This window comes from Zootoca vivipara, chromosome 2, assembly GCF_963506605.1.
Source record: "Zootoca vivipara chromosome 2, rZooViv1.1, whole genome shotgun sequence".
In the NCBI taxonomy this organism is placed as follows: Eukaryota; Metazoa; Chordata; class Lepidosauria; order Squamata; family Lacertidae; genus Zootoca; species Zootoca vivipara.
In genome coordinates this window covers 122,868,860-122,891,678 of record NC_083277.1, presented here as the reverse complement: position 1 = coordinate 122,891,678, position 22,819 = coordinate 122,868,860, and the positions used below count along the sequence as shown (strand labels likewise).

The following is a 22,819-nucleotide window of genomic DNA, read 5'->3' as shown; positions in this document are numbered from 1 at the left end:
GAATTGACACCAGCAGGTTCTGTGTCTCTGAGCAAGCACTTGGTCTTGCACTGACACAACACCTTTGAGCTTCCAGACAGCCTTTGCTCCTTGACTGCTTCCAGGGCTCTTAGGCAAGGACCTGCCCAACAGCCCTCTCCTCTCTGCTGATCTTTCCCTCCCCCTCTTCTCTGTTTCCATACTGCACTTGAGGCCCGAAGCTGCAGAAAATCAAAGCTGAGACAAAGAAGTGTCTGCCTAAGTCAGGCATCAGCAACCTCCGGCCCTTGGGCCCGATACGGCCCATGGAGGCCATTTATCTGGCCCACGGGCCCCCCGTGAACCGAGCCACCCGCTTGGCAAGTCCCCCGCGTGCTGCGGTAAACCAGCGCAGCGTGGTGCGGGGACTCGCCGAGCGGTGCCGGAAATCGCGTCTACGCAGCCGCAGAAGCAATTTCTGGTGCTGCGGACATTTTGGAAATGGGCAGCCAGCGCCAGAAATCGCTTCTGCGCAGCCGCGGACATGCGCAGAAGCCATTTCTGGTGTTTGGGACATGGGCAGCGCAGCACCGGAAATCGCTTCTGCGCCTGTGCGGCCCATGTCCGGCCCACGGATGATAGACAGTGGGAATCCTCCGGCCCACGGGCAGAAAACATTGCCGATGCCTGGCCTAAGCAGCTGGAGCAGGTGTGCAGTGACCATAACCCCACCATGGTTGGCTCCCTAGAAACAATCCAGCCAGCAAGATGGTCCTAACTGCTGCATATTGCAGAGCTCAGTGGGGGTCTCCTGGTCAGGCAGCCCATTTCATAGCATTTTATAATTCTGAGCATAAGACACAAGGTTTGAACAGATCAACTTTGGGCCATGAAGATGATTTCTCTGCTAAGTCATTGTTAAGAAGTGACGACCTTTCCACATCTGAGTAGCAGTCACTAATTAATTGCGTAAAGTGAAAGGGACAAAGAAAATTCCATGCATGTCTTTATCCAGGCTGTTACTTGAAATTCTTGGCAAAAGATTTTGGTCTAGGATCTAGATTTGGACAGGAGACAGGAGGGACGTGCATTGAACCCTAAAGAGTTGGCAGTTGGCCCACAAGGATCCCTCAGAGATGTTTAATATCTCTGGTTCAGGGTATTAGTAAAGATGTAGTTATGCTCATTCTGTCTGGGTCAAGGGCAGTTCAGAATTAGCAGAGGATTGTCCCCTCAAAAGGCCCCTCCAAATGTTATTTTCCTCATGGTGATTATTGGGGACGCTTTAGGCAATCCCACTTTCAATACTGTTTCAAGGTGGACAAACGGCTTCATTTCCAATCAGTGCGTGATCCTGTAAGTTTCTGCTGAAATAATGTAAACGTACTAGAAATTTTGCTGGTGGTGATGTTCTGTGGTTTTGTTTTGTTTTTTGCACTAAAGTGCAGGAGTACTTTTCCTGACAGCCATAATGTGTATTGTTGCACCAAAAGATGTTGCAGAATATGCCTCAAAAAGCCCACCAGCAGCAGCCTGCAGAGGCTCAAAATCACTCTTCTCAAGCTCCTGCTATACATGTGTGCCGTTGTCTCAGCTGTGTACAGTTGTAGGGAAACAAATTCAGCCTCTTAGACTTAGGCTTTCTTAACAGCTTAGATGCAAGCCATAAAAAGTAATTTGTTTGCTCCCCCCAACCCCTGCTTCTTTCAAAATATTTGTTTTTCAGCTTGTGCATTCTAAATGGATGAGTGTGTTATGGTGATATAACATCGTTCCATGCTTTGCGTGGGATCTCATTGGCTGTCCTGAACGACATGGCTGGATTTTCTTGAAATGCAGTAATGTCAGGCATTGCCACATAATATTGTTTTTATTTTGTTTCGACTACGCCAGACCAACATGGCTACCTACCTGTAACTAGCTCTTCACAGGGTTTGTCCCCATGCTACAGAAGTCCTCTCTAGAAAAAAGAGGACCAAACCCATGATTTCCCCCCCAGCTCAGTGAAACAGGTACTTTCCCAGTAAAAAGTCCAAATGTTTCTTGTGCTTCCCCCCCCCAAAAAAACACTGGTGGATCTTTGTTCGCAACCATTGTAACATAGGATGATATGTCAGAATGAAACAAGGGAGACTACTGAGGGCAAGATGTGATAAGCCCTCCAAGACTCTGGAGAGAATTGGGAATAGGTACTTATCAACTACAGACAACAAACATAAATACATATAGAAAACTGCTTTATACAGAGTCTAGCTCAGTGTTATTTACTCTTGACTGGCAGCATCTACCCCCAGCTCTGCTCCCAGAGGTCTCTTAAACTGCAGGGGTCTGGACCTGGGACTTGTGCATGGAAAGCATATATTCTTCCACTGAGCCACAGCCTTTAAAAAAAGGGCAAAACTCTTTGCAGCTCTTGCAAATGTGACCTTTTTATGGATTGCCAAAACAAAGTTCCTTGCCGAGATTCCAGGGCGGAAAGTGACAGCATTCGCTTTTTTTATTGCAGGAAGCAGTGGCAGAGGAAGCCGCTGTGTCACCCAGGCGGCAAATTGCCCCTGTCGCCCCCCCCCCTTGCTACACCATTGGCAGGAAGGGTTGGTTGGTGCAAGGGGTGGGTTCTGTACACAGCCTTCATTTCCTGGCAGGCTAAGCAAGCCTGGTGCTTGAGCGCCAACTGTCCCTGTTTTATGGTTCCTGTCCCTGCTAAATCACTGTCCTCCTTTTGTCTCTGGGAAAAACACGGAGTGTACATTGCAATACACCCACAATAGATCTTCCCCTGCCCAGGGGAAGTTAAGTCTCTGCTTTTGGGAGGAGGATGTTTGCATGTTGAAGTTGCTGTGCGTGCATCAAAATGTATGTGCATGGATACACAAATCTAGTTTATTACTTCCTTTCCTCCCTTCTCCTCTTCTGTGCCTATCCAGATAGTAAATGTGTCTGAATGTGGCAGCTATTCCAATAATAAGTACAACCAGATCCACTGAGAGACGTTGTATTAAGTTTTTATTTAAGCTGAGCGGTGGGGGAACTATGGCAATTTTACAAAGAAACTACTTCCAAAACCAGAGCAAGGCAGCTGCTGCTGAGTATACAAATAGACTGTATAGCTTCAGGCTCCACTGGGTCTGGGAGTTCAGTGGGTAGGGTAGGGTAGGGTAGGGGCATGTTGCTGTTAAACCACAAGGCTGTGGGTTCTAGGCCCATGAGGTAGAGGGACGGCTGTAGCTCAGTAGTTGAGCACTTGTTTTGCCAGCAGAAGAGGTGCCAGGTTAGGGTGGCAAGACATAAAAGTGATCAGGGCTCCTGCATTTTTGTGGAAAGAGGAATTTCAGAGGCTTTAGTTTGCCCGGGAAACTCCAACTTTTGAAATTCCCTCTTCTGGGCAACAGTTGAAGGTGCAAGAGGTGCTGTCTTTTGCATTTGGATATTCAATTCTAAGTTTGATCTCTGGCGCCTCCAGGTAGAGCTTGGAAAGACTCCGGTCCGAAACCCTGCAGAGCTGTTGCGAATCGATATAGACAATCCTGAGCTATTTTATGGTGGGTGCAGTGTTAGAAACTGAGATATATAAGCTAGGCACCAAATGGCTCCTTAAATTAAGGTTATGTTCACCAAAACGGAAGGTCTAGTTACCATTTTGGGGCAAGATGGCTCTAAAGTCTTATTTTTCAAAGGGTGGAATGATGGGGATTGATTCTCAGTTAAACATCTGGCTAGTTCAGATGACAACCTTGAGCTCAGTTAAGAGCTTTGAGATCTCAAAAGAAGAAAAGTTACTTGATCCAGGGGCCATCCACACACATTTATTGCTCTATTCCTACCTCTTTTTCTTTTTAATAGTTTTTATTAAAGTTTTTTGTGTGTGTGTTACAAAACAAACAGAAAAGAAGGAAAGGTACACCTATTGTCTCCGCTTTCAATTTGTAGTTTTTTCAGTTAGTTTACATTCAGTGAGAGACACTTTTGCCATAGACACCTTGCATGTGGGGGAAGAGGGCGGGAGAGAGAGATGGGGTATTGTTCTTTCATTCTATTGTGTATTATCAGTGTAGGGCGGTTGTGTCAGCATCACATTGGTAGGTCCTTTGTTTATGTATCTATTTATTTGTATTGATAAGGTTAGAGGGTCTTGAGCTTGGTTGGTTGTGCTCAGTTGATTGCAGTGTAACTTGTTGATAGGGGGGGGGGGAGGTTGTTGCCGACCTCTTTTTCTTAATGGCGACTGCTCCTGATCAGGCTGCACAGAAAAAGCATTTTGGTTCCAGAAATTCATTCCAATTCTGCCGATAAAATATAACTGATGTAATTCTACAGGATGGGGCAATAGTGTGGTCAACCCAATATAGCACTATGGACACAAAGCATCAGGAATGTGCAATAAAAAGGATTTCCAGAGGAGACCTTTGTCCTGCACAATTACGGTTAGGTTATTGAGTCTCAAAAGCCCTTAACAACTTGGGACCACTTTACCTACGGGATCGCCTTGCCTTACATGGACCCATTTGACCACTTCCATTGGTGGAACTGGCACTACGACAGGTGCCACATAATCCCCGTTCCACATTTGTAAGAACTCTGTTATTTACTTTGGAGCTCCCTGCCTATTGAGACCAAGCAAACGCCTTCATTGTCCCCTTTTTTGCACCTGCTAAAAACATTCCTGCTTGGACAAGCCTACCCAGATGCTTAGGAAGTTGGGGCAATTTTAATTTGTTGTAGTATTTTAACTTTTGCATGTTTTAAAGTGTGGCTGTACATTTTTCGTGATTTTACTATTTTACCTTTTGTAAAATGTTTTGAGGTTTTTTTCCCCTTTGCTATCAAGCAGTGTATACTTTTTATGAAATAAATTAACTGCAAAGCACTGTGCACAACATTGATGAGGCTTGTTTCTGAGATACTATACTCCATCTTAAGGAGAGCAAGACAAGGACGGGGCTGTTTGGAGTAGGCATATATAAGGCAGATTTCAGGGACTGCCCAAGAGCAGATGAGATGGGACGAGGGAAATCCACTGGTACCAATGGGGCAGTAAAGAGTGGTGGCTGAAGCAGAGGGGTCTTTTGCAGGGCAGTTTAAAGTAACAGAGAGGAGAAGTGACTGTCACATTGGTGTTGCTGGCATCCAGCCCCACTGCAGAAAGTCTGGCTAATGTGGTTGAGTGACTCCTTCACTTTGATTCTAGGGGGAGAACCCTTCAGAGTTGGCAGGGGGTGGAGAGAAGAGAGCTTTGATGGCTTTCTGTCTGCTCCTGGTTTAGTCTAGAGCCAGCTTTCCTCTTTGCTCATCAGCCAGGGGTGTGCCCCTCCCTCCCTTGCTCAGCTGGCAGGACCCCAGACGGCACCAGGCCAGAGGCAGCTTGAGCCCTTTCTCTCTCTCTCTCTCTCGTCGAGTTTGAGGAACGCAGGGTCCCTGGTTGTGTTGAGAGACCAGGAAGGGTAGTGACACTTAACGTTTTTAAGTCTTGGGCAGATCACCTCTACTAAGTGTGGGTGGGGAGTTATTGAAAGTTTCTATGGACATTTTGGAAGAGGTACAGCAGCTTGGATGAAACAGTTCTCACTGACTGTGCTTCTTCAACACATTGCTGGAATGGAAAGGAAAGGAAATAAGGAGAAGGTTTATAGTTTTAGATGTTGCCATCAAAGAAGGGACATTAATCAGTGTTCACTTCCAGGAAAGGCTGCCGTAATGGAATAAAAATGGTCTAGGCTGCTGCTCCAGTTCTATCACAGAAATGTAGGAAGCTTCCTTGCACTGTACCATCTAGGTCAATACTGTTTACTCTTACTGTATTGACAGTGGCTCTCCGCACTTTCAGGTATGGGGTATTCGCAGTGCTGACTGAAGTTGCTGGGGATCCATCCTGGGACCTTCTGCATGCTAAGCAGATACTGTACTGCAAAACTATGGCCCAGTGTATCCTTGATGCTTCTTGCATGCCTGCGACATGCTCACACTCTGGCTCCACTCTGACAAACAAAACTGCTACAACAGACAGGACTTGTGCAGAGGCAGTATCTCTTCTGCCTCTCCAGAGACTCCTCAGCTGGAGGTCAGGAAAGGACCTCTTCCTGACCCCTGTCCATTGGCTGACCTCTCCCACTTCAGCCCCTGACCTCTGCCACCCATTCTCATCTTCTTGGTTGAACTGCAAGCCCTCTGGCTCGGCCTTGTGACAGCGTCTGTATTTTTTTCGGTGCCAAATGTCTGTGGCCGTTTGCTTCATCTATGCTCACCAGCCCCAACTGACTTATTTGGAGGGACCCAAAGGATGACTTGGCACATATGACAGAGACCTGGTTGGATGAAGCAGATGGACCTGTCCTTGCCTCTGCTTGTCCACCAGGTTTCTCTTACGCACAGCAACCCAGGGCATGTGGGCGGGGAAGGGGGGTTGCAGTGATTTTTAGGAAGTCATTACTTTGCACCAGGCGTCCTATTGGGAAGACCCAGTTTTCTGAGTGCATGTTCTGGAAGTTGGGCAATAGAGGCAGTACAGAATTCCTGTTGGTGTACCGACCTCGCCACTGAACCAAGGATTCCCTGCCCGAGCTGCTTCAGGTCGTGGCGGATGTTCTCCTGGAGACACCTAGTTTGGTTGTCCTAGGGGATTTTAACATCCATGCTGACACGAACCTACAAGGGGCCGCTCGGGACTTCGTGGAAAGCATGGCCGCCATGGGGCTGTCCCGGAATAAGTTTGGTCCAACTCATAGCCGCAGACATGCCTTAGACCTGGTGTTTACCTCTATGGATGTTGGTGATCTGACATTAAGTAAAAGTGAAACAAAAGAAGTGTCATAGTCAGATCACTTCCTGGTGCAACTGGACTTCTCCACGACCCCTCCCCTTTGCAGGGAGGTGGGACCTATTCAGATGGTCCGCCCCCGCCACTTAATGGATCCAATTGGCTTCCAGAGAATGGTTGGGGATGTTTTATCCCATGTTGATGGCCTTTCAGCTGATTCCCTGGTAGCCCGCTGGAATGTAGGGTTAACCAGGGCTATTGACTGACTCCGAAGCGCCCTCTCCGATTGCATGGAGCCCCGTGGTTTTCCCCAGAGCTGAGGGTGATGAAACAATCGTTGAGATGGCTAGAGCGCTGGTGGTGGAAAACTCACTCTGAATCAGACCGGACACAAGTTAGAGCTCAACATCAAGCCTACCAAGTGGCAATGGCAATGGCAAAGAGGACCTTCTTCACCGTTTCTATTGCATCTGCAGAAAACAGCAGCAGGAGACTTTTTCAGGTGGTTCACAATCTATCGGAACCACCTTCATCATCGGGGCCAGGTAGGGACCCCAACATCCCCTGCAATGCTTTTGCAAAGTTTTTTGCAGATAAAGTCGCTCAGATTCAGAAGGAGGTAGACTCCACCGTGGGAGCAGGGCCAGGGCGGGAGAGTGCTAGAGCCCTGTCTAGTCATGTTATATAGGATCAATTCCAAGCTGTTACATCTGAGGATGTGGACAGGCTGCTTGGACGAGTGAAACCGACCACCTGTCTCCTTGATCCTTGCCCATCCTGGCTAATAAAAGCGAGCTGGGAAGGGCTGGGCGATGGGTTCCGTGGGGTGGTGAATGCTTCCCCCTATGAGGGAGCCTTCCCAGACCCGCTGAAAGAGGCGGCCATTAAACCGCTTCTTAAAAAAACATGTTTAGACCCGGCTAATATGGTCAACTACCGCCCAGTCTCAAATTTACCCTTCTTGGGCAAGGTGATTGAGCGGGTGGTAGCTGAACAACTCCAAGCATGCCTGGAAGAAGCGGACCATTTGGATCCCTTCCAGTCGGGATTCAGGCCTCACCATGGGACTGAAACTGCCTTGGTCACGCTGGTCGATGATCTCCGGTGAGCTAGGGACAAAGGTGAGAGCTGTTTCCTAGTTCTGCTGGATCTCTCAGCATCCTTTGACACTATTGATCATAACATCCTTCTGGACCGTCTAGAGGGGCTGGGAACTGGGGGCACTGTTATACAGTGGTTCCGCTCCTTTCTCCGGGGCCGTGTCCAGTGTTGGGGGATGAGTGTTCAGACCCCTGGGCACTCACTTGTGGGGTGTCTCAGGATTCCATTCTCTCCCCCATGCTTTTTAACATCTACATGCAGCCTCTGGGAGATCATCAGGGGGTTTGGGCTGGGTGTTCATCAGTATGCAGATGACACCCAGCTCTACCTCTCTTTTAAATCAGAACCAGTGAAGGTGGTGAAGGTCCTGTGTGAGTGCCTGGAGGCGGTTGGAGGATGGATGGCGGCTAACAGGTTGAGGTTGAATCCTGACAAGACAGAAGTACTGTTTGTGGGAGACGGGGCGGGCGGGTGTGGGGGACTCCCTGGTCCTGAATGGGGTAACTGTGCCCCTGAAGGACCAGGTGCGCAGCCTGGGAGTGATTTTGGACTCACAGCTGTCCATGGAGGCACAGGTTAATTCTGTGTCCAGGGCGGCTGTCTACCAGCTCCATCTGGTACGCAGGCTGAGACCCTACCTGCCCGCAGACTGTCTCGCCAGAGTAGTGCATGCTCTGGTTATCTCCCGCTTGGACTACTGCAATGTGCTCTATGTGGGGCTACCTTTGAAGGTGACCCGGAAACTGCAATTAATCCAGAATGCAGAAGCTAGACTAGTGACTGGGAGTGGCCGCCGGGACCACATAACACCGGTCCTGAGAGATCTACACTGGCTCCCAGCACGTTTCAGAGCACAATTCAAAGTGTTGGTACTGACCTTTAAAGCCCTAAACGGCCTCGGTCCTGTATACCTGAAGGAGTGTCTCCATCCCCATCGTTCAGCCCGGACACTGAGATCCAGTGCCGAGGGCTTACTGGTGGTTCCCTCATTGCAAGAAGTGAGGTTACAGGGAACCAGGCAGAGGGCCTTCTCAGTAGTGGCACCCGCCCTGTGGAATGCCCTCCCAGCAGATGTCAAGGCAATAAGCAACTATTTTACTTTTAAAAGACAACTGAAGGTGGCCCTGTTTAGGGAAGTTTTTAATGTTTGATGTTTTATTGTATTCAGTTGGAAGCCGCCCAGAGTGGGAAACCCAGCCAGGTGGGGGGTATAAATAATAAATTATTCTTATACAGTATTATTATTATTGGCAATGGCTGGGCTCACAATGCTAATCATGCCGGTGAGATCTCAGTTGCTCTGGAATCAGACCCTTTCTGTTGTCTCTTAAAAGGGCTCTCCATGGCAAAGCCAGCTTGACTTGCTCAGGGTCTGGAATCTGGATTGGCTACGCTTGGATGCCATTGTCTCCAGGAAACATGGGGACAGCACCACCCCTGTAGCCATTTATTTATTTACACAGCACCACCAGCGCTTGACAGACAAACTCAAGCAAAAAGGCAGATCTCTTCCCCTTAAGGAGCTTACATTATGATTCATAGGATTGTCAGTTTGGAAGGGATCCTGAGGGCCAACTCCCTGTGATGCAGGAATCTCAGCTAAAGCAACCATGACATATGGCCATCCAACCTCAACTTAAAAACCTCCAACAACGGGGAGTCCACCACCTTCCAATGAAGTCTTTTCCCCTTTTGAAAAGTTCTTACTGTCAGACAGTTCTTTCCTATGTTTAGTCAGACGCTCCTTTCTTGCAACTTGAAGCCATTGGTGCAATTTCTACCCTCCAGGGAAGGAGAAAACAAGCTTGCTCCATCTTCCATGTAACAGCCCTTGTGATATTTGAAGATGGCTGTCATATCTCCTCTCAATCTCCCCTTTTCCAACTCAATCAACCATTCCTCATAAGGCTCTGTTTCCAGACCCTTGATCATCTTGGTCGCCCTCCTCTGCACACGGTCCAGCTTGTCAATATCCTGCTTAAATTGTGGCACCCACAACTGGACACAGTATTCCAGAAGTGGTTGACCAAGGAAGAAGACAGCATGGCAAGGGCGAAGAAGTTGGGGCCCTCCAGACTACAGCTCCCATCACCCACGACCACTGGCCTTGTTTGCTGGGGCTGATGGGTGTTGGAAGCTGGGCAGCCCTTACCATTACAGGGAACAAGTTGCTTCCTTGGGTGACAGATGCTTTGGGGTGGGGCAGCAGATTTCCTCCATTCCTCTGTAACTGCTGTAATAAGCAAAAATCTGCTCTTATTCCCTTATGGGGTACACAAGAGCCCTTATTGGGTTCTCCATCGGTCGGAGAATATAACAGAGGCCAACCAAGGAAGATCAAGGAAGGAACCCAGAACAAAAGAGAACCTCCACTTTTATCAGTTTTCCCATCACCAAGAAACACCCCCAAAATACATCATTCCTACATCACAGCTACATAATCAATACCTCACAAAAAGGGAGGGTTCAAGGTAGAAATCTGAGCACCTTTGACACCTCTCCTAGTCCTCCTCTTACCCCTCCCAGGTGTGAATTCCTAAACACAAAGAGAAATTAACAGTTTCCTAAAAGTTGATCACTATCTTTTGTTCCGAGGAAGGAGTCTTCCATTGTGAATGAGATGGCTAGTAGTCTGGCACAATTGATGGGGAAATGTCCAGTTGGCAGAGCCTCCGGCTTACAGGATTATGGCTCCCAAGTTGATAAGTCATGTGGAAATGTGTGTGTGATTCTGGTCAGAGAGAGTCAAAATGGTGTCAGTCAGGCTTGTCTTCCTGTGCTGCTTCAGATATATATATATATATATATATATATATATATATATATATATATATATATATATAATTTGGTGGAGAAATGCACATCTGTGAAAGATCCAACTTTGTGGCCACAGGGTAATAATATATGTGCCAGTACAAGCTGACCCTTATTAGCTTCATCTCCTCAGATTCGTGAAAGAGATGGAGAATTGAGAAGGTGGTACATATACACAGGCCAGCTCACCGAGGAATTCTCCTTTAGGAACAGACGATGCCAGTCTTCTACAAAAGCAGACCATTGGCCACCCTGATCCCTGCCAACCTGTGCACAGGATTCCATGGGTCTTGTGCTCCTTTGGAGAATTGAAGATGTGATGGAGTCTGTCATAGCTCTAAGAAATATCTAGCACAGTACTGTCTACATCAGCCTTTCCCAACCCTACCAGATGATGCTGAAGATAAAATTTGCCGGGGAATCAAACCTTTGCACCCTTCCCACTGAGCAGTGTCCCGGCATCTTCCTTTTTGCAGCTCCAGCATAGCATACTCCACATTCCTTTTCCCAGGGAGATGGATGTGCAGTGCCAGCTTGGGTTGCTGCCTCCATTATCCTGCCTCTCCAGCAGGTTGCAGATTAACCAGCCCTGCTTAATGTTGGCTATTGATTCACCCACCTGAAAATAGAGGCTGCCTTCAGAGGTCTAGGGAATGGCCATGGCCTGAGGGCTGGTGCAGCCCCAGATGGTCAGATTTGTTTGGACTCCTGGCATTTGACCAAATGGTCCCCAGCAGGAACACGCAGCAGGAAAGGAAGGCAGAGCTGCATATCAGATGTATTTCCCCCTTCAGTTGGCCGCCTACTTATGTTTCTTGACCCTCCTTTAATAGTGAATCCTGTATATTGGAAGCCACTAGAATCCTATCTACCTGCACAAAGCTGGCAGTGTGTGTTGCATACGTTGCTAGAAGGTTGTCTATTTGCCTTCTGGTTTTTAAGAGGCAGGAGCAAAGGACTCTGTGCCTTTAATGACCAAGGCCAGTATGGTTCTTTCTCCAGCAGCTGGCCCATGGGTCATTGCCCCTGCTCCCCATTGTCTCTGCAGCCAGCCCACCTGTGGCTCAGGCACCTGTAGTTCTGAGAGGAGATCTCCAGATATGGAGTCCTTATCTAGATTTGAGCCCTTCAGCCATCATGCTCACCTGTGCAGTAGCCTTGAAAGCGTGTTGCAACAAAACTCACCCACAGGGCTGAGTCAGCAGGATGAGGAGCAGATTCATGGTTTTTCCTCTGTTGACAGCAATCTGTGTGTTGCATAGGGATAGAGGGGAAATGGGGGTGGGAGGGATGGGAAAACCTTGCAATGCAAGGGTGCAGTCTCTCTCTCTCTCTCTCTCTCTCTCTCTCTCTCTCTCTCTCACACACACACACACACACACACACACACACACCCTACTCTGTATTTCAGAAACTTGTTTGTTTGCAATGCGTTTGGACACTACTTGAGCTACTGTGTTGTAAATTTTAAGGTTATTTATATATATAATTGTTCATAAACATGTACATGAATGTACAGGCACCTGTCTGAAGCAGCACAGGAAGACAGGCCTGACTGACACCATTTTGACACTCTGACCAGAATCACACACACATTTCCACATGACTATCAACTTGGAAGCCATAATCCTGTAAGCTGGAGGCTCTGCCAACTGGACATTTCCCCATCAATGGTGCCAGACTACTAGCCATCTCATTCACAATGGAAGACTCCTTCCTCGGAACAAAAGATAGTGATCAACTTTTAGGAAACTGTTAATTTCTCTTTGTGTTTAGGGATTCACACCTGGGAGGGGTGAGAGGAGGACTAGGAGAGGTGTCAAAGGTGCTCAGATTTCTACCTTGAACCCTCCCTTTTTGTGAGGTATTGATTATGTAGCTGTGATGTAGGAATGGTGTATTTTGGGGGTGTTTCTTGGTGATGGGGAAACTGATAAAAGTGGAGGTTCTCTTTTGTTCTGGGTTCCTTCCTTGCTCTCCTGCGTGAGGGGAAGGACCCTGTTGCAACCAGCAAAAATAAAGGCTTTGCTTCTCAAAATTCTCTGGTTGGCCTCTGTGCTATATTCTCCGACCAATGGAGAACCCAATAAGGGAATAAGAGCAGATTTTTGCATATTACAACTGTAACCAACTTTTACATTACAGTTCCCAAGATCAAGAAGCAGGTTGTCAACCGTGTCTGGATATAGCTGGGCACCATTTTGAATGAAGATAGTGGACTGAACCTTTAGAAAATGCCACTGATTTCAAAACTGGCCTGACTTCTTTGGTTTCTTAGAATTCTTAGACCATGCTGGACACAACGTGTTACGTTTGTGTGGTGTAGCAGCAGGAGAGAGAGAGAGAGAGAGAGAGAGAGAGAGAGAGAGAGAGAGAGAGAGAGAGATTTCTATGCCAAGCTCAGATGCTTACATGTTGAGCACAGTGGTAATCCACCACAGCAGTAATCAGCTAGGAGGGTTGCTGTTACTGCCAATTCGGCTTTTGTGTGTTGCTGCTGGAGATTTCAGACAATGTGTCTTGCATTTCATGGCCTTTTGGCCTCACCATTTATCAGTTTTGCTCTCTTCCATACTCACACATATATGTTCCTGCCAGTTGAGAGTAACACCTCAAGCATCTAATGACACATGGCTTTGGTCCACAAACGCTCATGCCACAATCAATTCAATCTGTTAAGTCTTTGAAGGTTCCTGCAAGATTGCTTTGCATGTTGGCTGGGGCTGATGAAAGTTGGGAGTCCGACATTATGTGGAGAGCCACAGCTTTCATATCCCAGAAGCCTCTGCAGAAGATACGTGATCGATGTTCAGAGGTTTCATGCCCCATGTGTTTCCTCTTGAGGCTGTGTTGTTGTTGTTGTTGTTGTTAACACGTGTCACATCACAGTTTCCTCTTTACTCTTGAATCCAGCTCTTTTGACTGAGCAGGAAGTTTGACGGCGAAGAGAGTGAGGGACTTGATTTGTGCCTGCAAAAAGTCAAATCTACCAAGACAGTGGTAAAGCTAGGATGCTGGGGGGGGGGGGCTGTACTGCTTCCTGGAGGGCAGAAGGCTACCCCATCAGGCCAGAAATGGTTAGCCACCCTAGCTCTGGGTCTTGCTCCTCTAGGTTATGTCCGAGCCACAAGGCACTTTGCTTGCTTCCTGTTGACTGTAGTTCCTTGCCTCTCTAGATGTCTCTGAACTACAACTCCCATCTCCCCTGGCTATTGGTCATGCTTTCTGGGACTGCTGGGGGAGCTGTAGTTCAGCAACACCCCGAAGGCCAAAGGTTCTCCACACTTGATAGAAAGGCTTTGTAAGTAGAGCTCCCTGGGAAAAGAGAGAGTTTCAGCTGAAAGTCTCAAATGTTCTGGGACCTGGCATGTCTACAGTGGAAGGAAATTCCATAGCAAGGGGGCAGCCAGTGAGTGTGATGCTCATGCGAGATGTTTTGGGCCCAGGTGTGGTACAAAATGCATGTGCTAAAGGTCAAAGTGTTTGTGTGTGTGTTGATTCAGCCAACACCAATCTTGTTTGTGCTATTCCTCAAGTGTGTGTGTCTGTACATGCACACACATACACACCCCACCGACTCGTGCCTGGATTATGTGGCCAGAAAGGCAGCATTGCTCTGATAACATATACTGTAAGGGAGAGAGTACGTAGTCTCTCAGGAATGTGAGACCTGAGCCTTTCAGTCGCTTTATAAATCTACAAACAACACCTTGAATTGTGTCAAGAAGGCAGTCTGGGAACCTATGTGGATGTTGCATCAGTGATGCCTGGTATTGCAGGTGCATTGCCAGATCTCTTTGTAAGCAAACTGCTTTTCCGTGGGTGACTTCTTGTGCCCTGTTAACACACAATATAAAATAGGCTCATTCTATCATATGTGGTGGACATGCCCCAAGATAAAAGGCTTCTGGGAAATGATTTACAATGAAATGAAAAAGATATATAAAAATACATTTTTGAAAAAACCAGAGGCCTTTTTACTTGGAATAGTGGGGGAAGAAATCCCCAAAAAAGATGTTAACTTGTTTATGTACGCCACCACAGCTGCGAGGATTTTAATCGCAAAATACTGGAAAAAAGAGGAACTGCCCTCTCTACAGGAATGGCAAATGAAAATGCTGGACTTTATGGAACTGGGAGAATTGACAGGAAGACTCCGAGATCAAGCAGATGAGAGAATGGAGGAAGATTGGAGAAAATTCAAATTATATTTAGGGAATTATTTTTGAGAATTGAAAGTCTGAACATCTAGGGAAACACAGAAGTTAAGGCATTAGGGAGAAAGGAAGAGATTATAAAGTAGGAAAATTGAGATACAAAGAAAAGGATGAGATTAAGATGAATAAAGAAAAATATAGGACGATGAAAATTAAAAGTAATGAAATAGAAACTGTTACAGATGAATTTAAAATGAAAATCAGATAGAGGGGAGTTGGGGAAGCAAAAGGGACAATGATTTAAAAAGATGACACAAAATGATGTATGTGTTTATTGTTTGTATTGTTGTGGTTTTTTATAGTTTTTTGATGCTTTTGATGTTTTGTTGTGCTAATTTGTTATGTTTTCATGTTATTAAAAATCTCAATAAAAATATTTTTTTTAAAAAAAAAACAATGGGGCTTGTTTTTTTTTTTAATCCGCGGATGGCGGATTATTCCCTTCCCTCTCTTGGCACAGCGTTTGCCACAGTGACAGTTTTAATCTGTTATTATTTTGTATGCGAGTTTGTTTGATGCCAATAAAGGTTTTACTTACTTACTTAAAAAAAAACACAATATAAAATGTCCTGCTTCTGAATACCAGTTGCTTAAAACTGCAGGACGGAACCTTTCCCCCACCCCTGCAGATTGCCACATAGATCAGGTAACACACAGAGCAGGGGTAGCCCATGTTGTGGCCATCCAGGTGTTGTTGGACAACAATTCCCCCAACGCTAGCTGGGGCTTAAGGAAGTTGGAGCACAACACGTTGGCTATCCCAGATGTAGTCCATCCATTACCTGTCCAGCCTGTCTGGAGGGCCACAGATTCCCCATCCCTAAAGTAAGAAGTACCTGGTCACTCAATGCAGCCCGATATTCCCAGCACTGCAAAATATTTACAGGCAGCTGCGGTGACTGTGAGATTGGAGAGCAGGTGGCTTGTGAGCATTACAGTGCTGATGGAAACAAACAGTTGCCCCTCCACTCTCTGGCTTCCTGAGGATGTGACAGAGCGACAGCCCTCAAAGGGTATTGTTATGTCATTTGTTGGGAGGGAGTGTTTTGTGTTTGTGTGTAGCAGACTAAAACCGGTTCACAACTTTTATATCTTACCACTTGACAATACAATGACTTGCAGCTGATGGGAATAAACAATGCTGTGTCATTTGACATCTCTCTTTCCACCTGCTAAGATGCTTAGAACTCGAGAGAAGCCCAGCTGGATCAAGCCCAATGCCCATCTGGTCCAGTGTCTTGCTCCCACGATGGCCAACCAGGTGTCTATGAGAAGCCTACAAGTCAGGACTGTTCAGTGCAACAGTCCTCTCCTCACTTGTGATTCCCAGCTTCAAATAGTACCTAATGAAGGCAGAAGGTACCGTAGCTAAACCTGTCCTCGGAGCTGTCCTGGATGTTTGCCCTCTGCCGTGGCTGAGGAGTAGCTTACTCCCAATGCCAGTGACTCCTCTTGACCCTGTTTGTGTGATCAATTCCCCACTCCCAGAGAAAGGATGGACTAACATATCCCATTGCTTATTTTGGTGCTGAGAGGATAAAAAGGAGCAGGTTCTGCAAACAGAGATTAGATAAAGGCCTTCCTAGAATCAAGTGTGTACCTAGCCATTATCCTTGGGTTCCCTGTTCCTTATGGGACTGCAACATCAGACCATGGCAGGGGCAGATATTTCAAAAGGCATGCTTGCGTTGTAAATGCAACCCCCTTTAAATGCCATCCTGCTCCAAAAAAAATTATGGCGACTATGTAAACTAGTGATCTGCAATACTTATCCACAGGATCATGGGTCAATACTCCCAGATGAATTAATATGAAATAGCTAATACTCCTGGGGTCTGTACTCACAGAATTTGGTGTGAAATTATTGAATTTTGTGGGGCGTGGTTGAACAAATATGCAAATGGACCAAGGCAGACTTGAGAGAAAAAGTTCTGGAGTTGTTGGGACTGAACCAGTTTTATTACCCAGAGAAACTAAGTTGACGACTGTAAAGCTCCTCAGTCATGATCTTCTTCCATTTTTCTTTTGTAATTTCCCTCCTCCAAAATCCACAATAATTAGGGCCCGTGGCTACACCCTGCAGATGTAATGAGCGCCAGGTTCTTTCTTATGTCATCTGTGAAAAAAGTACCTTTCTTAGTTTGACTTACTATTAGCTTTGTTTCACTGATGTGTTGGGAGATTGAATTTTGATGTCCTTTATATATTTCCTCCAAAAACTGCCCTCACTAAGAACTGGATTGAAAACATATCCCTGGATGCAGAACACAGGCGGCTTGTTCACATGTTACACTGAATGCAGGCACAAGCTGTCTCTGCACAAGTGTTTGTGTGTAAGGGTGAACACTTCCTGATTTGTACAGCTCACCTATTTGTGTAAATGGCACACTTGTTGAATGTTACATGTGAATAACTACAGCCGTACAATTCAACTATTGTGCACATAGATTGTACACTCGTTGAATGCAGTGTGAGAATAGCCCTAGTTTTTGGTATACCTTTCTTAGCTCCGGTGGGGTTGGTTTTCCTTTAGTAAAGAGAAGCCCCACACAGTGCATTAGTGTTTTCATCAAAACTCTGCAGAAGTTCCCGTTTAGTTTAGCATCTCCAGGTCTCAAGAGCTTACTGGCCAAGCCCCAACAACAGGACAAACCCACGCTCCATGTTAGAAGATGCCTTCCCACCCAAGTTTCTTTGGGTTTTCCCTCTTTCACAGCCACGGTCGAACTTGAGCTGGGCAGATTCTCTTGTTAGGTTTCTCCATGGACGTTTGGTTTGTCCTGTGGCTGCAGTTTAGCTTCTCCCTGGATTGATGCTTGCCAGGGAGAAGGCTCATCAGATTTTTGGGGGGATGGTTTGGAGTAGATGTACCCCTGCTGTCTCTCCTCCCCTTTCATTCCACCCTTGCTTCTCGAGGCAGGAGTGGTTTTTTTTTTTTAAATCATTCTGCTGGTTCTCACTGGTGTGAGTTTCTCCAACAGACTTTGAATTCGGGCTGGGAATCCTGGCAGACTCCTCTTTATCCTAGTTACTTTGGTCTGGGCTACAAATCAGCCGTCGGCTCCCTGCAGAGATTTGAAAGGGGGGGAGGTGGTTTTGGGTTCCCATTGATTCCCTCCTAGCAGTCGGATGAGTCTGGCAGGTTTGCAGCACTGCGGATGTTCTCCTCGCTCTGTGCCACCCGCCCCCTCTATGTTCCAATATTGTGGGGCTCTTGCTGCCACTGCTGGGTATCTTAAGCTCTTTCCCAGGCCTCGTTCTGGGTCCCAGGAGGGGTGGCTTCACTGCCTGCTTGCAGCTGCTGAATTGTACACCTGGCTGCCTACACAAGGGCCCTTTGTCCTGCACCAGGGAGCTCTGAAGAGTGGGTGGGCGTGGGGTAGGGGAAAAGGAGAATAGGGAGAATAGGGAGGCTGCCAGGAGTTGGGGAACAGAATGGGGGAGAGGAACCTGGCATGGATATCAGTCCAAGCTAAATAAGCCGGAAGCAATAATTAGAGCCTGCAGGTAAAGCGAACAGACCTGCCAGTGGGCTTGGAGCACTCAGGAAGACAACTGAGATGCCTCATTACAGAACACAAGGAGAAAGGCTACTAAGGAGTGGGTTTCTCCCATCAGAACTGCCAGCAGCTCACAGCATTTCTTTACTGCAAGCCCACATTGTTCGGGACTCCAAAAACTTGTCATCCCCTCTATTCCCAGTGTTCAGGTTCAGGTATGAGTGCCATTCCATTTGTAGCCAAAATGACACTGTCCTCCCAGGAGAGTGTTACAAGAATTTATGGAAAGGTTGGGGGAGGGTTTGCCCCTCCAGCAGACATCATACACACACCCCAACTACCAAACTCAACACAATCACACCTGCAAATGTCCCCACAAAGCACTTAATCACACAGTTTTTCCCCTATCTCTATTCAAAGGGAATGTCCGCTGCACATTACCAAATGCAACAATTCACTGATACTGTATACTATACTGTATATTCCAGCGTATAAGACTACTTTTTAACTCAGGAAAATCTTCTCAAAAGTCGGGGGTCGTATTTCTTATACGGCGAGTATATCCCAAACTATATTTTAACTGGAAAAGTTGGGGTCGCCTTATATGCCCAGTCGTCTTATACGCCGGAATATACGGTATCTGTGTATTGGCTCACTGGGAAAACTTTAGAAAGTCATATAAAATTGCTCCAGTATGGATTTGTACCATTCCACCTTTGTTCAGGAAACGAATGGCTACCGGGGGGAGAGTGTCTGGGATGTGAGCAGCCATAAACCCTCAAGCCCAAGACCACGTACTCAGCAGCCTCTTGCACAAGAGATAATCACTGGCATCCTGGCAGATGGGTGTCTTTTAGACAGGCAGCCATCCCATGGACAATGGCAAACCATCCAGGAATGGATTAGGAATGTGATTACCTTGACCAAGAAAACAGAACCTTGTAAATATTCCTATTGTATCACTTGATGGGTGTATGGTGGTGGGCAAGGGAGGTTGGGGGCAAACCTGAAAACCCCTCCCTGTTTGTGACATATTTATGATGTATCTATGATGTATGCATGATGCTTTACCTGAGGTGTTCATGAGAAAAAGGGAAAACGTATAAGGAAACATTGACAGCTGGGAGGGATTTTGCAGGGGCACAAACAAGCAAGTTGTGGGGCTCCAATTTATGGGAGGGGAAAGTAGACCCCAAAGGTAGAAGCTCAATGAGCCTAAGGCAATCTGTGGGCAGCCCCTTCAGGAACAGGATAAGGGTAGGAGGAGCTTTGCCAGGCTCAAGGTGCATCTGGTTTAGACTCATCTTTTGCTTCCTGCTCCCTCCTTTCCACAGTGCCAGTGTCCTCGTGGGAGCACCCAAGGCCAACACAAGCCAGGTTGAAGTTACGGAGGGGGGTGCTGTCTACTACTGTCCCTGGCCCCTTGGCGAGAGCAGCTGTATACCCATTGAATTTGACAGCAGCAAAGGTAAGCGGAATGTGTGGGGTTTGGAGGTGCCAATGGTAAGGGCTGGCTAGCTGGCTGGCTACCAGTACTTGTCCATCCTCACCCACCTCCACTTTTAACTCTGATTTTCAGTCAAAAGGCTGCTCCGGATCCCCCAAATTCCCACTTCTTCTTTCTTCCCTACTTAATTCAAAAAATAAACTCTTCTGTTTCAAGTGTATCTGAAGAAGTGTGCATGCACACGAAGGCTCATACCAAAATAAAAACTTAGTTGGTCTTTAAGGTGCTACTGAAGGAATTTTTTTATTTTGCTTCAAAAAATAAAGGCAACTATGTCAGCCTTTAAGAGCAATTACAAAATCCATAGTAGGATAAAGCCTCTATTAGGCCAACCAGAATTGCATGCAAGCTTTTGAGTTCCCCAGAACGCTTCATTGGCTTGGATGGTAAACAGGGGAATGCAACTGGCTTCTGTTTATGGTCAAGGTCTTAAGAGGTTTGTTAGACTGTGATCAGTATAACAGATAGATAGTTAAGAGCTTAGGCAGCTTCAGCTGTGGGCACCTGGCACACACCCACCTCCAGAATTCTGCGCCCAGGTGCCCTGCACCCCTTGCACCCCCGGGTAAAGACGGCCCTGTGCAGGGGTTCTTCATGAATTTATTTGCGAGTGTGTTGTCAGGGTCCTGTGTATTCCTGACACATGGAGTTTATGAGAGTGAGAATGCAGTCCTAGCTTACAGGCATAGGAGCCAAATCCTAGGGACTAAGGTCCCTTTGCCCCCCCCCATTAAATACTTGAGGGGGCAGGAGCCCCCCAAGGTTGATGGGCAGTGCCATTCAAATGGTGTGTGTGCGAACCGTGTCATGGGATCGATTATGCAGGGCAGGCCTTACCTGCCCCCTCCCCCCGAAAATTTTTATTCAAGTCAAAGGGTAGAAGAGTCATGCAGTCCCTAGAGAGCTGGGGTGATATTGTGGTTAGGAGAGCCAGACATTTGCAAATTAAAGCAACTGTGGTGAGCACCACACACCTTGTAGCTAAGCACACACTGCAGCCTGTTTGATTGCCTGCAACAGGAGCAGCAGGGAGAAAGGGGGAATTGTGGCAGCCTGGGCATCCATGGGGGTCAACCCCTGGATTAAAGTGTTGGACCCAAGTTCTAAGTTCCCCTGCAGCCGTGAAGGCAAACGTGGATGAACAAAGGAAGTTGCCTTACACCAAGTCAGACCAGTGCTCCATCTAGCTTCAGTATGCTCTGTATCAGGGTTTCTCCAGTTGTTTTTTGGACTACAATCCCCATGATCCCTGACCACTGGTCGTGGTAGCTAGAGATGATGGGAGTTGTAGTCCAACAACAGCTGGAGACCTAAGTTTGGGAATCCCTGATCTACACCAATTCTCTAGGTTTTCGGGTGGGGCTGTTCCCCAGCTCAACTTGGAGGCACAAGGGATGGAGCCTAAGACCTTTTGCGTCGAGAGCATGCAGGCTACCTTTGAACTGCATCCCTTCCGCACAACTGATGATAAGCTGGTCACTGTCTCTCAACCCATCCCACCTCACAGGGTTGTTGTGGGCAGGGGGGAAAATGGTGTACTGTGAACTTCTGCAGGAAGGTTGGGGTGAAAATACAACAAAAACACAGAACTAATCTTGAATAAAGAGATGAAAAGCTGCCCACAGGCAGAGTAAAGTGCAAATGTTGACAGTCTCCCTGTGTTGTGGGAGAAGGAAAGGGTCTAAACAGCCCCCACCCCTGTAACTTCATGGCTCAGAAAGGCCTGGACTTTAGTCGGCTTGGCCTGGCCTGGCCTGGCCTGGGGCTTTCCTGGCTGGCCGCATGGCTCTGTGTTGACTTGGCTAGTCCCCAGTGGACATGGGCCAGAGAGAGTTCCCTTGGCTCAGCTGAGAACAAGAGATCAGATTCCAGTCAGAGAGCCAAACAGGCCATTGCTCAGGGAGCCCCTACTTCCGCTTAGGCCTGAATCTGGGGAATACTCTCCAGGTGGCTGGTAGAATCTTAGGTACTGGTGTGTGCTGAAAGCAAGAGAGAACAACACTTTTCTTTTTAAATCCTTCCAAAAGTGAGCATTTTATTTCCACAGAGGTTTCTTGTTTTCAGGCAGAATTGCTGAAAGCAAAAAAATGAGTCATTACAAGAATACTAATTGGTTTCTGGAGCTTTTAAATTGAATACTTCCTCCCTCCCCAGGCAATGTAAAAAAAATGAGCTGGAAAATCTACAGCTGAGCTGGGGAACCTGTGCCCTCTCCAGATGTTGTTGGACTCCAACTCCCATCAGCCCCTGTCAGCACGGCCAACTGTCAAGGATGTTAGGAACTGCAGTCCAGCAATTTCTGGAAGACCACAGGCTCACTAGCCCTTATCTAGGGCAACCGATTTGTAAGGCTTTGTGTTTCCCCACACAGTCTTCTCAAAAGTAAATCTCAGTGGGATAAATAAGGCTTACGCTCAAGTACTGTACCTGAGTATGCAGGATAGCTCTTAATGAGACTTTTAATCTCGGGGTCATGGGTTTGAGCCCCACGTTGAGCAAAAAGATTCCTGCATTTCTGGGGGTTGGACTAGATGACCCTTGTGGTCCTTTCCTAACTCTACGATTCTATGGTTCTATTGAAATGCAGCCCTAATATCCATATTTGGAGCCCACAAAATCCTTGGAAGGCAAAGAACTTTGTTAACTGAATAAGCAAAATGGACTGAGTGTCTTATAAAAAAGAGTAAGGGTCACAGGTTCGGTGACAAAAACACAGGCCAAATTCTTATATACCAGGCATGTCCAACAGGTAGATTGTGATCTACCAGTAGATCACATCTGTGGTAGATCATTGGCTCCCCTCAAAGAAGCTGAACAACTGTGGTTCCCCTTAAAAAAGCTCAACATTTACCTCCTCCCTGAAAAAACTCAACAACTTTGACCCAAACCCCAAAAAAGGGGGTAGATCACTGCCAGTTTTTAACTGTGAGTAGATCACAGTCTCTTGGGAGTTGGCCACCCCTGTTAT

At 47.0% G+C, this 22,819-nt stretch overlaps 1 protein-coding gene across 2 annotated transcripts in view; it reads left to right on the top strand.

Annotated features, from left to right (window-relative positions):
• Window positions 1-22,819, top strand: part of ITGA5 (integrin subunit alpha 5) — a 92,670-nt gene that overhangs the window by 8,330 nt on the left and 61,521 nt on the right. For both annotated transcript variants that reach the window (XM_035101852.2, XM_035101846.2), the window contains exon 2: window positions 19,679-19,812. In XM_035101852.2, the coding sequence (XP_034957743.2) occupies window positions 19,679-19,812 (134 nt within the window). The remainder of the gene's footprint in view (window positions 1-19,678; window positions 19,813-22,819) is intronic.